This window comes from Crinia signifera, chromosome 6, assembly GCF_055691185.1.
Source record: "Crinia signifera chromosome 6, ASM5569118v1, whole genome shotgun sequence".
Taxonomy (NCBI): domain Eukaryota; kingdom Metazoa; phylum Chordata; class Amphibia; order Anura; family Myobatrachidae; genus Crinia; species Crinia signifera.
Window position 1 is genome coordinate 126,883,955 of NC_139222.1, and position 12,285 is coordinate 126,896,239.

General features: G+C 43.5%; 1 protein-coding gene across 2 annotated transcripts in view; it reads left to right on the forward strand.

Moving 5' to 3' along the window:
• The window catches only part of SKAP1 (src kinase associated phosphoprotein 1), a 489,215-nt gene extending 481,140 nt beyond the window's left edge, over positions 1-8,075 (forward strand). For both annotated transcript variants that reach the window (XM_083147061.1, XM_083147060.1), the window contains exon 11: positions 7,611-8,075. In XM_083147061.1, the coding sequence (XP_083003187.1) occupies positions 7,611-7,712 (102 nt within the window). In that variant the 3' untranslated portion in view covers positions 7,713-8,075. The remainder of the gene's footprint in view (positions 1-7,610) is intronic.
• Positions 8,076-12,285: the final 4,210 nt, after the last annotated feature.

Here is a 12,285-nt window from a genome sequence, read left to right on the forward strand (position 1 = left end):
TGGAAGATGGTCCCCATCCACTAGTTGGATTTGGCCTGTTTTCTTCAGATTCAGATGGATCTGACAGACCAATCTGAAGAAAAATGCCAAATCTGAGCTCCCTCAGATCAGATGTGTGGCTTAAGGCCCATATACAAGTGGCAATTTTAAGCTAAAAGCAGCTCAGTTTTGAGGTTTGAGCGGTTTTCAGCTCAAAAGCCACCCAGTGTGTACGGGCCAGCGGTGAGCACTGATGCACACTCCCTCATCTGCCCGGCGGCCACCGCTCATCTGCTGGCATAACCAGCAGATGAGTGACGGGGTGGATGGCTTTCCATAGTGTCCCGCTAAGTTGTCCACCCCCAGGAAGATCGTACGCACTGAGCTATTTTCAGTCGAGCGGTTTCCCCATCATCACTGTCCATACACACTGTGCAAAATCACACAGTGTTTATGGACCTTAATGTCTCAGATCCATTTGACAAAAAAAAATCTTAGGTGCTGCACCAAAGATCTGTCTGATCTGAAGCTGTCAGGGGTTCATCATAGATCTGATCAGATGTAGCTAAAGTGAATAGAGCACAGGTTCTCAAAGTCTGTCCTCAGGACCCCACAAAGTGCATCTTTTACAGGTCTCCTCATAGAACAGTGATGGCTAACCTTGACACACCAGCTGTTGTTGAACTACACATCCCAGCATGCCCTGCCTCATTTTTAACATGGCCAAATAGTAAAACTGTAGCAGGGCATGCTGGGATGTGTAGTTCAACAACAGCTGGAGTGTCAAGGTTAGCCATTACGGTCATAGAATCAAGTGAAATAATTAGCTCCACCTCTGGATCTTTTAAAATGTGTCAGTGATGAGTGCACTTGTCAGGTGATCTGGAGAATGTGAAATGTGTGGGCTCCTGAGGACCGTGTTTGAGAACCACTGAAATAGAGTAAGAAATTTAGCCCAGGGTCAGATCAGATTCCTGGGAGAGTTCAATGGAAATCTGAGGAGATTAGTAGCTTCAGATATGTCTGCGTAGTGGATGATGCCCCTGACGATACCTAATCAGAGCTGTTTAAATTGTAATAATCTCGCTCAGTTGCTGCTTATATTGCTTGATATGATTATTTACATTTTTATGTACACTGCTGGACCCTGTGTGACCTCCACTCCCCCTTGGTTTTGTTTCCCTACTTTTTTTTCTGCACCCCATTTCTATGAAAATTTTCAATAAAAATGTATTGATGTTAAATATAGAAAAAGAGGGGGTGTTCTAAAACTTTTGCTGGGTAGTGTACTAGTATTTTTTTGTTATCAGTGTTAGAATCCATATATTTCAAAGACTAGCAACAAAAATGCTTTTAACGGTCATATTGAAACAATTTTCTTGAATCCATTATATGAATTCAGCAACTAGATCTGTTAATATAAAATATACTTACAGTATATTTTTAGTTAAAACCGCGTTCAGACAGCGCTGGACAAATAACCTGGTAATTAGTAGCAATTATCCGGCTTTTGTTACGCTGGGTTATTCTGCCGCCACTGTCAGACCCCTTTCAAACAGGAGAGCAAATCTCTGGGTCTTAAATTTAGACCCAGAGATTTGCTCTATTACACAGGGTTTTCTCCTGTGTGAAGGGGTTGATCCGGATCTTAAACTCCAGGTCTCCTACAATGGTCTTTTGCAGGGTCGGAGACCCGGAGTTTAAGATCCGGATCCACCCTTTCACACAGAAAAAATATGAACTGCTGCACCCGGGAATTTCATTTTTGTGTGAAAGGGGCATAAGTGTGCACAGCCCTGATCCATAAAGTAAATTGTATTTTGCCTGAAATATATGCCAAACTCTTCCCCAAAGATGATTAAATAAATGGGTCACCACTATTATTTATATAGTACATTGCTTTACAGAGATTATTTTAAACATTCACATCACTCCCTGCCCCAGTAGAGCTTACAGTCTATATTCCCTTCTACATACATATATATATATCGGAGGTGAAAAAGCTGACATACTATCGACGTAATGTGACGTTTCGGTCTTACAAAAGACCATCATCAGGATTCCATACAGCTTAAATTTTAACAACCGTCAGACAAGCAACCTGGCATCCATCCCTGGGGAGGATACTCCTGTACTGCCTCACCAGGCCAGTTTAAATACCTATATGCAGGAAGTGACATCATCACCCCATGCAATTCCACACCTCACTCAATCAGTCTCTCAAAACATGGTTTTTAATGTCTAAATACGTCTACAATAGGGGCACAAAGATAACAGTATATAAATCGCCACTTGCTGGAATGTATATGTAAGTATAGAGTGTTTAGCACCAGAAAACACGCTGATAACCTCCGGGCCGGAAGTCCGCCGGACCGGAAGTCTCATGCGTGTCATAGGCATACGGCGGAAGTGAGCTATGCGTTCCACACACACACAACCCCCCCTGCTGGACCAGAAGTAAATGGCGTTCCACAGAGCTAACAGGGAAATATCATGTGCGTTCCACCTGCCGATATACGGCTGGGGACCCACTCTAACGCATCTGTATACTCACTGCAAATAAAATAAAATATGCAGTATCACGCAAAGCTGGTCATACATACTGGACAACAACTAGCTATCCCAAACCTGGATATTATGTGGATAATAAAATGTGTATTACTGTTGGTGTGTCCTCTTATAAATGGTATCCACTGTGTCACAGTGACTGTATCAACCAGATTAGTGAAATAGGAGAGACCTAAATATAGGTGTAGAACGCCATTTACTTCCGGTCTGGCGGGGGAGCTGTGGAACGCATAGCTCACTTCCGCCATATGCCTATGACACGCATGAGACTTCCGGTCCGGCAGACTTCCGGCCCGGAGGTTATCAGTGTGTTTTCTGGTGCTAAACGCTCTATACTTACATATACATTCCAGCAAGTGCCAAATGATATACTGTTATCTTTGTGCCCCTATTGTAAACATATTTAGACATTAAAAACGTGTTTTGAGAGACTGATTGAGTGAGGTGTGGAATTGCATGGGGTGATGATGTCACTTCCTGCATATAGGTATTTAAACTGGCCCGGTGAGGCAGTACAGGTGTATCCTCCTCAGGGATGGATGCCAGGTTGCTTGTCTGACGGTTGTTGAAATTTAAGCTGTATGGAATCCTGATAATGGTCTTTTGTAAGACCGAAATGTCACGTTACGTCGATGGTATGTCAGCTTTTTCTATCTACATGGAATAAAACCTAAAATTGCTTTTAATATGGTGAGTGCCCTTTTTCACCTCCGATATACTTTGATGTTTAGGCATCTGTAGGAGCACCCCCTCATAAGGATGGTCTTTTGAGTGTGGACTTTGCCGAAATTTATATATATATATATATATATATATATATATATATACAGGGCGACGGGCGGCACTCTCGGTCCTTCAATAGTGTGAGATGTCTGGAAAGAAACTCTCACAGCCAAGTGTAGATACAACGTTTCGATATTTAATCGTCTTCAGGTACAACCTGACCCATGAACAAACAGTGTTATTTATACATACTGTGCTCACCTCGTGCTGAGAGGTCTGGAAAGGTGGTGACGTCATCAGTGTCAGACACAGCTGTCCACTGTGACGTACTCAATGTGAAAAAAAAGCAAATCACCAAGCAAAAAAAGGTCTTATCGTGCAACTAAACAATGTACATATATACAATCAAACATACATGGGCAACAACATATGGCTCGCACCCATAGATAGGGTGGGTTTGTCCGCATAATAGCAAACATAGTAAACAAAATGGAAAGGCAAATGGACTAATTGAATAACAAGTGCATGCCTGTAACAAGTACATGCTTAAACATAATGGAAGCATAATGGTACTAAGAAAGAACACAATATCACAAGAGTGTGTGCATATCTGAAGAAACGAGCATCACGCGCCTAGTGGGAGAGGACGTCTAGAAGTAGGCGCAAACTTGTGATCAAAGGCGACATTTGCAGAAAACAAACAACAATAATGAGAGGAACTCATAAAAAACAATTGAGAGACAGGTACTCATTGAGCCCCCGTGGGGCTACGGTGTCAAGTCTATGTATCCAACAAGCTTCTAAGCGAAGCAATCTGTTGGCTCTATCACCCCCACGCTTGTCTTCTGGTATCATGTCAATCATTTTATAACGAAGTGAAGTCAAGCTGTGTTTGTGAAGTGCAAAGTGTGTGGCAACGGGTTGCTCCACTTTTTTGCCTTCAAGTGCTTTCTTGATGGCACTGCGGTGTTGTGCCATGCGCTCTTTGAACTGGCAGACCGTTTTGCCAATATAATAGAGCCCGCACGGACAGCGTAAGAGGTAGACAATGAATTTACTAGAACAATTGAGTACGTGCTTAATTTTATAAATTTTGCCTGAATGTGGATGGGCAAAGGTTCCTCCTGTTTCGAGGTATGAGCATGTTGCACAGCCAAGGCATCGATAGTTGCCTGGTTTTTTGGTCATGAAATGCGTATCAGTGGCAGATTTAGTCGCCACATCGGTGCGGACTAACATGTCACTGATGTTGCGACCTCGTCGGTAGCAGGGTAATAAAGATTTATTGGCGAGGCTACTGAGATTGCGGTCTGATTGTATAACCGGCCACGTTCTTTTGCCCGTGCTGACTAGGGACCTGCTGGCCGTGGTAAAAGTGTTGACCCAAATGAGGGATTGTGCTGCTTTATCAGGCTTGGCAGTGGCTCTACTGGGATCAATGGAAGATAATGCATTTTGTTTGGCTTGCTCCAATAGACTGGGTTTGTAACCCTTTTGCAACAGGATCGCTGCAGATTCTGCTCACTCTCAAAAATTGGGAGTAGGGGAGGCCATTGACAAGTGAACGTGGGTGATGACTTGAAGAGTGCAATAAATTGTTGCAATCAGTCGGTTTAGCATAAACCGATGTTGCAAGAGTATTGCCACTCTTGATGATTTTGACATCCAGGAAATGGATTTCACTTTCCTGTACATCGTAAGTAAACTTGATGTCTGGATCTTTGGAATTAACATGCTGCATCATCTCAACAAAGCTGCTTTTTGTACCCTCCCATAACAACAACACGTCGTCTATATAGCGGACAAAGAAAATTATTTTACATTTGGTCACAGGATCAGAAAAAAACAGATCATTTTCGACATGGAACATAAAGCTGTTGGCATATACCGGCGCTGCGCAAGAACCCATTGCGCATCCCTGCTTCTGCAGGTAATACTCATCATTAAACAGGAAATAGTTGTTAAACAATGTTATTACCCTGCTACCGACGAGGTCGCAACATCAGTGACATGTTAGTACGCACCGATGTGGCGACTAAATCTGCCACTGATACGCATTTCATGACCAAAAAACCAGGCAACTATCGATGCCTTGGCTGTGCAACATGCTCATACCTCGAAACAGGAGGAACCTTTGCCCATCCACATTCAGGCAAAATTTATAAAATTAAGCACGTACTCAATTGTTCTAGTAAATTCGTTGTCTACCTCTTACGCTGTCCGTGCGGGCTCTATTATATTGGCAAAACGGTCTGCCAGTTCAAAGAGCGCATGGCACAACACCGCAGTGCCATCAAGAAAGCACTTGAAGGCAAAAAAGTGGAGCAACCCGTTGCCACACACTTTGCACTTCACAAACACAGCTTGACTTCACTTCGTTATAAAATGATTGACATGATACCAGAAGACAAGCGTGGGGGTGATAGAGCCAACAGATTGCTTCGCTTAGAAGCTTGTTGGATACATAGACTTGACACCGTAGCCCCACGGGGGCTCAATGAGTACCTGTCTCTCAATTGTTTTTTATGAGTTCCTCTCATTATTGTTGTTTGTTTTCTGCAAATGTCGCCTTTGATCACAAGTTTGCGCCTACTTCTAGACGTCCTCTCCCACTAGGCGCGTGATGCTCGTTTCTTCAGATATGCACACACTCTTGTGATATTGTGTTCTTTCTTAGTACCATTATGCTTCCATTATGTTTAAGCATGTACTTGTTAATCAATTAACCTTTATGTTCCAATTATGTCCAGGCATGCACTTGTTATTCAATTAGTCCATTTGCCTTTCCATTTTGTTTACTATGTTTGCTATTATGCGGACAAACCCACCCTATCTATGGGTGCGAGCCATATGTTGTTGCCCATGTATGTTTGATTGTATATATGTACATTGTTTAGTTGCACGATAAGACCTTTTTTTGCTTGGTGATTTGCTTTTCTTTCACATTGAGTACGTCACAGTGGACAGCTGTGTCTGACACTGATGACGTCACCACCTTTCCAGACCTCTCAGCACGAGGTGAGCACAGTATGTATAAATAACACTGTTTGTTCATGGGTCAGGTTGTACCTGAAGACGATTAAATATCGAAACGTTGTATCTACACTTGGCTGTGAGAGTTTCTTTCCAGACATCTCACGCTATTGAAGGACCGAGAGTGCCGCCCGTCGCCCTGTATGTATCAATCCCCCTGGGGAAGGCACCCGGCAACATAACGCCATATATTGGAGTACCTGAGTGCCGAGCAAACCGTCTACATATATATATATATATATATATATATATATATATATATACACACACACATATATACACATATATACACACACATTAATATTGTAGGGAGCAATTAATAATTTTTTGGATTGTGAGAGGAAAGGAAAAGGAATGAGTAAACAGGTGCAGGGAGAATATACAAACTCCACACAGTTAGGGCTATGGTGAGAAACGAACCCATGACCTCAGCGCTGAGGCAGTAATGCTAACCATTACACCGTCCATGCTGCCCTAAGCTTGGTGGTGAGATTATCTGCTAGGGGCAACTAAACTCTGGTTACCCTGGAATTATTGCTATGTATATTTATATAATAAAAGGATGCTTTCTTAACATATTAAAATGATTTCATTAACATTGGTAAAGGATGTCACTAACTACACAAAAGATATATGCCTGTCATATAAGGAATACAGCAAGTCACAACTGTAGGTCCATAGTTTCTATACACAGTTGGGTTTCCTTATATAGAGTATCACACCTGGGATATGCTGCCATCAGCATTTTCACCATATAGTTATCAATAACACCTAATGCTGTGCATTCCCTTACTAAATAATGACTTGCATTATCAGATAATTTATTATACACATCTGAATAAATGTTTTGCAGGAATATTGATCACACAGAATTAATTTCCGTATGTCTGCAGGACACTTAAGATCCTTCCTATTTCTCGACAAATTGATTCTCTCTCATCTCCTAGTTGGAAAGTTGTTTTTTTTTTAAACATTTGTAAAACACATCTACTGTACTGTATGTTATTCAATTAGACCTTTAATTCAATCTGTAGCTATAGGGCTCATGTAGATTTGTCTTTTTCGGGCCTTAATTCATTTATGATAAAGCCTTTAAGTAATCTACATAAAAGAACATACAAATCATATCTATTGTACTGGTAATGTCTACTATGGAAGACTATGGTCACCCATTTAATGCTAAAAATCCTTCCTCTGCAGAGTATCTGTCAGGCATATACCTAATGTACATTGACTGCTTGTCATGATGTATTTAAGGGTTACCTATGGAATTTGCTCTTTTTATATATCTGCATATTTCTTTTCAGGAATATAATGTTTACGGCTGGTGGGTTGGAGAGTTGGATGGAATGATTGGTATTGTACCCAAGGAGTATCTACAAGTTGCTTTTGACCTGGAAGGAATCTGAGATGACAGCCGGTTTCGAGGAAAAGAGAAAGGGCTTGTGCGGTCCTCAAGCTGAATTGTTTACACAATAAATGTCTACTCGCTTTGTCTTCTGTACACAGCTTGGAAATCATACTTGTGACCACTAGATGGCAAACTATGTACATGTTACCAAAAAGCTAAATATTCTGTTCTTGAATGTATTGGTCAGAGACAGACACAACAATGTAATTTACTGCACCAATCCAGAAAGATGTACCCATTAAAGTAGTTATCTCTCATTAAAAGAAAGTACCTTGCATCAGCAGCTGAAATAGCTCCGTTCAAGATTTAACTTGAAGATTTTACCATCCATGTAATGTAATGAACCCTTTATTCATTGGTGTTCTAGAGTGTTGGTTCTTTTTTGCTGTCGTCTTTACTCACTTACCCACTCACCCACCGTTCCCGAAGCGTGGCGAGCGCAAGCGGTCTCATAAGAAAAACGGGAGCCCAGATATTACATAAGTACCATTTTTTTTTAAAAAGTCAATTTATAGAAAAGGGGATTTTTGTAAGAACTTACCGTTCAAACCCCTTTCTCTGAGTCCATCCTGGTGACACAGCTAACCTTGGGATGTAGGAGGGTCCGCAGGAGCCAAGGCACCTATGCTGAAATCTTTGGACGCAGGCTCCTCCCTTCTGCATCCCATCATGCTTCAGTTCAACTTCTAAAGCACACTAGGATACATAACTCGTACAATACCTAAACATCTTACATGCACAATCATATAACCATAACATGACAATCACATGAACGGTATAACTTACTGAGCGTAAGGGAGGGATCGCTGTGTTACCAGGATTGACTCAGAGAAAGGTTTCGAACTGTAAGTTCTTACAAAAATCCCCTTTTCTCTTTGGTCCATCCTGGTGACACAGCTAACCTTGGGACATCCACGAGCCGGTCCTTTGGGAGGGTACGCTCAGACTGACAGTTCTCATCACTGCCTGCCCAAATGAAGCGTCCTCCGATGCAAACTCATGAAATCTGTAAACTTTGGTAACGGTATGAAGAGGACCAAGTGGCAGCCCTGCACAACTGCCCCGCTGTAGCCCCACGACGCACAGCCCAAGAGGAAGCAACTGACCTGGTGGTATGAGCATTGATCCCTGAAGGAATAGGTGTACCTACCTTTGTGTAGGCAAAGGCAATCACTGACCTTAATCATCTAGTAATGGTCTGCTTTGAAGCAGGCCACCCTATCGTATGCACATCATACAGCACCAACAGCAAATCAGTTTTGCGTATGTCCTTTACTCTTTCCACATATATATGCAAGGCGCAAACAATGTCCAATTTTCTTAATTTGTCCCTATTTCTAGCCCCTTATTCTTATTCTGTAAAACTGACAAGACCAAAGACAAATCCCAAGGCGCCACAGGCTGCCTTTACAGGGGTTTAAGTCTCGCCACGCCCTGTAAAATAGTCTGAACTTCAGGTAACAGAGCAACTCTTTTCTGAAAGAAAATAGAGAACGCCGAGAGCTGCACTTTTAAAGATTGCAGGCTCAGCCCGGCTGAAAATCCATCCCGAAGAAACCCTAACAGACTAGACACATTTCAAACCTAGAGGTGTGTACCCTTTGATGTTCACACCACCTGATCTAAATCTTCCAGACCTGATGGTAATTTGCAGCTGACACATGCTTGTGAGCCCTTAGCATAGTCTGGATAACTGCATCCGAAAACCCCTTCTTCAACAGGGAGGTTTCATAAGCAAGACCAGCAAATTGAGATGAGGTAGGTCCAGGTGTAGAAATGGTCCTTGTCTTAGCAGATCTGCCCGAAGAGGTAGACACCAAGAGTTTATTGACAATCTCAGTATGTCTGAATACCAGGACCTCCAGTGCAATCAGAATAGCTTGTACTTTCTGAGACCTTACTCTCTTCAGCACCCGCGGGAACAGTTGGAACTGTCATGTCATCCACTGCCCAAGCAGCCGGGTCCCTGGTCCGAGAACAAAACCTGGGAACCTGACAGTTGTTCCTGGACGCCATTAAATCCACTTCTGGGAGCCCCCAGTGATCCACAATCTCCTGAAAAACGTCTGGATAAAGTGCCCACTCAGCAGATCTGCCATGCTGAGGAAATCCGCTTCAACATTCCGGATCCACGGAATGAACACCGCCGACAGGGCAGGGATGTTTACTTCTGCCCACCTGAAAATCCGCGAGACTTCCTGCATCGCCATCTTGCTGCGAGTCCTGCCTTGATGGTTCAAGTAAGCCACAGCCGTGTCGTTGTCCGACTGTACCCACACAGGAGATCCCCTCAAAAAATCCTCTGCCTGCAGAAGAATATTCCAAACCACTATGTTGATCGGCAGCCTGGATTCTTCATTGAACCACAGACCCTGCAACCTTAGGTGAAGAGCTACTGCCCCCAGCCCCTGAGACTGGCATCGGTTGTGATAACCAGCAAATCCCACAAGTGGAGAGAACGCCCCAGCTGCAGAGTCTCCAAGTCCATCCACCAGATCAGGGACTCCCTTGTCTCTTGAGACCGCAACAACCTTTCCTGTTTCATGGTCTTTGCATTCCCTGACTAACATTCTAGAATGTTCCACTGAAAAATCCTCAAGTGAAACCTCGCAAACTGCAACGTCTCGAAAGTTTGCCTAACAACTTCACTTCCTGCCAAACTGTCGGGCTTGGAGACCGCAAGATCTGTAGCACCAGTTGTCGGATGTCCACTGCCTTGGATACTGAAAGTAATACCCGATGTAAATGAGTATCCAAAATCACCCCCAGAAACTGCAGTCTCTGCGTGGATATCAAATGAGACTAGGAAAGGTTTAAAACCCAGCCCATCTCTTGTAAAAACTGAGTCGCAATGTTCAAATGTTCCTGGAGTTTCTCCGCTGACTCCGCCTTGAACAGGAGGTCCAGATAAGGGATAATAACTATCTCTTTCAGTCTGAGGGCTGCTGCCATGATAGTCAGCACTTTTGTAAAGACCCTCGGCGCCGTGGCCAGACCGAAAGGAGACTGGAACTGTAAATGTGTCTCTCCTATTGCAAAAATTAGTAAGGACTGATGTTCCTTGCATATAGGCACATGCAGATAAGCATCTTGGATATCCGCTAGAAATTCCCCCGGCTCTATGCTTAATAGCACTGACCGTAGGGATTCATGTGAAAATGGTCCACCCATAGATGCAGGTTCAAAGACTTTAAATTTAGAATAGGTCTGAAAGCCCTGTCTGGTTTGGGGACCAAGAAAATAATTGAATAAAATCCTTTCCTCCTGTGTTACCGGGACCACTACCCCTTTGTCTATGAGAGACTATGTTGCCCCCAAAAGAGCAGTCCCGAAACGAGCTTCCCATGGCAAAGGGGTAGGAAGAAATCTTTTTGGGGGTAACCCCTGGAAACAATGGAATAAACCCAAGGATCCGTAGTGGGATTTTTCCACCTGCCCCAAAACTGCAGGAGGCGACCCCCCACTCTGAGGCCAGAACTGAATGTTTCCGCCCCGTCATGCAGAGGACTTATCCTCTCCTTTGGACACGTTTCTTAGTAAAGGCCCCGAACCGGGATTTGGGGGCCCTCCCTTTACTGGCTGGAAACCTACTTCTTCCCGCCTGTCCTCTGTTGGACATTCTGTCCTGAAAGTAGGAGTGAAAGGAAAGCTTAAAAGCTCCCAATTTAGATCCTGAAGTCTAGATGTAGTGGGAAGAAAAGTAGCCTACTTTATAATGAATTAAAGCTCTAACCCAAAAAGCGACTCTCCTTTAAAAGCCAAAGCTTCAAGCGACTTCTTAGATTCGCTGTCTGCTTCCCAGGCCTTTAGCCAAATGGCTCTCCTCGCTGATACAGACGTGGCGGAAACCTTAGATGCCATCCTAGCGTTCCCTTCTCCAGCCGCACAAATGTACTCTGCAGCACATCTGAGCTTTTCAGCCAGTGTAAAAGCCTCTGAATCAGGCTGGAGCTGACTTCCTAATGCTTCAGCCCACTTAATCATTGCCTTGGAAACACAGGCAGAGGCAATAATGGGACGAAGTGTGAAACCCACTCCTTCGAAGACCACCTTAAGACATCCTTCCACTTTTTTGTCCACTGGATAATTAAAGGCCGCACCACCCTGAACAGGCCAAGCCGTGGCCTTGGACAATCTAGCTACAGGTGCATCTGCCAAGGGAACCTTTTCCCATAATTTCACATGTTCCTCAGGCATGGGGTACATATTAGCAAACCTCCTAGACATAATTATTTTTTTGGCAGGAGCCTTCCATGCTTCTCCCAGCAAGGAAACCATACCCTCATCCAAGGGAAAAGTCACAGAATCTCTGCGAATTTTCTTAAACACACAGTGTGCAGGCACCCGGTCTTTCATCAGACAAATTTAATGTCTGTTTTATAGCAAGGATCAAATCTCATTACCAGGGACAGAAGCTTCATCCTCTTCCCTCTGGTCCCAGCACAAATCCTCCTCACACACACACACACACACACACCCTCTTTCTCAAAATCCAAATTCAAAAGTGGGGGTGTAGAAACTGGTTGTCTAAGAGAAATAATCGCAGAGGACTTGGCAAACTGTTCCATAAA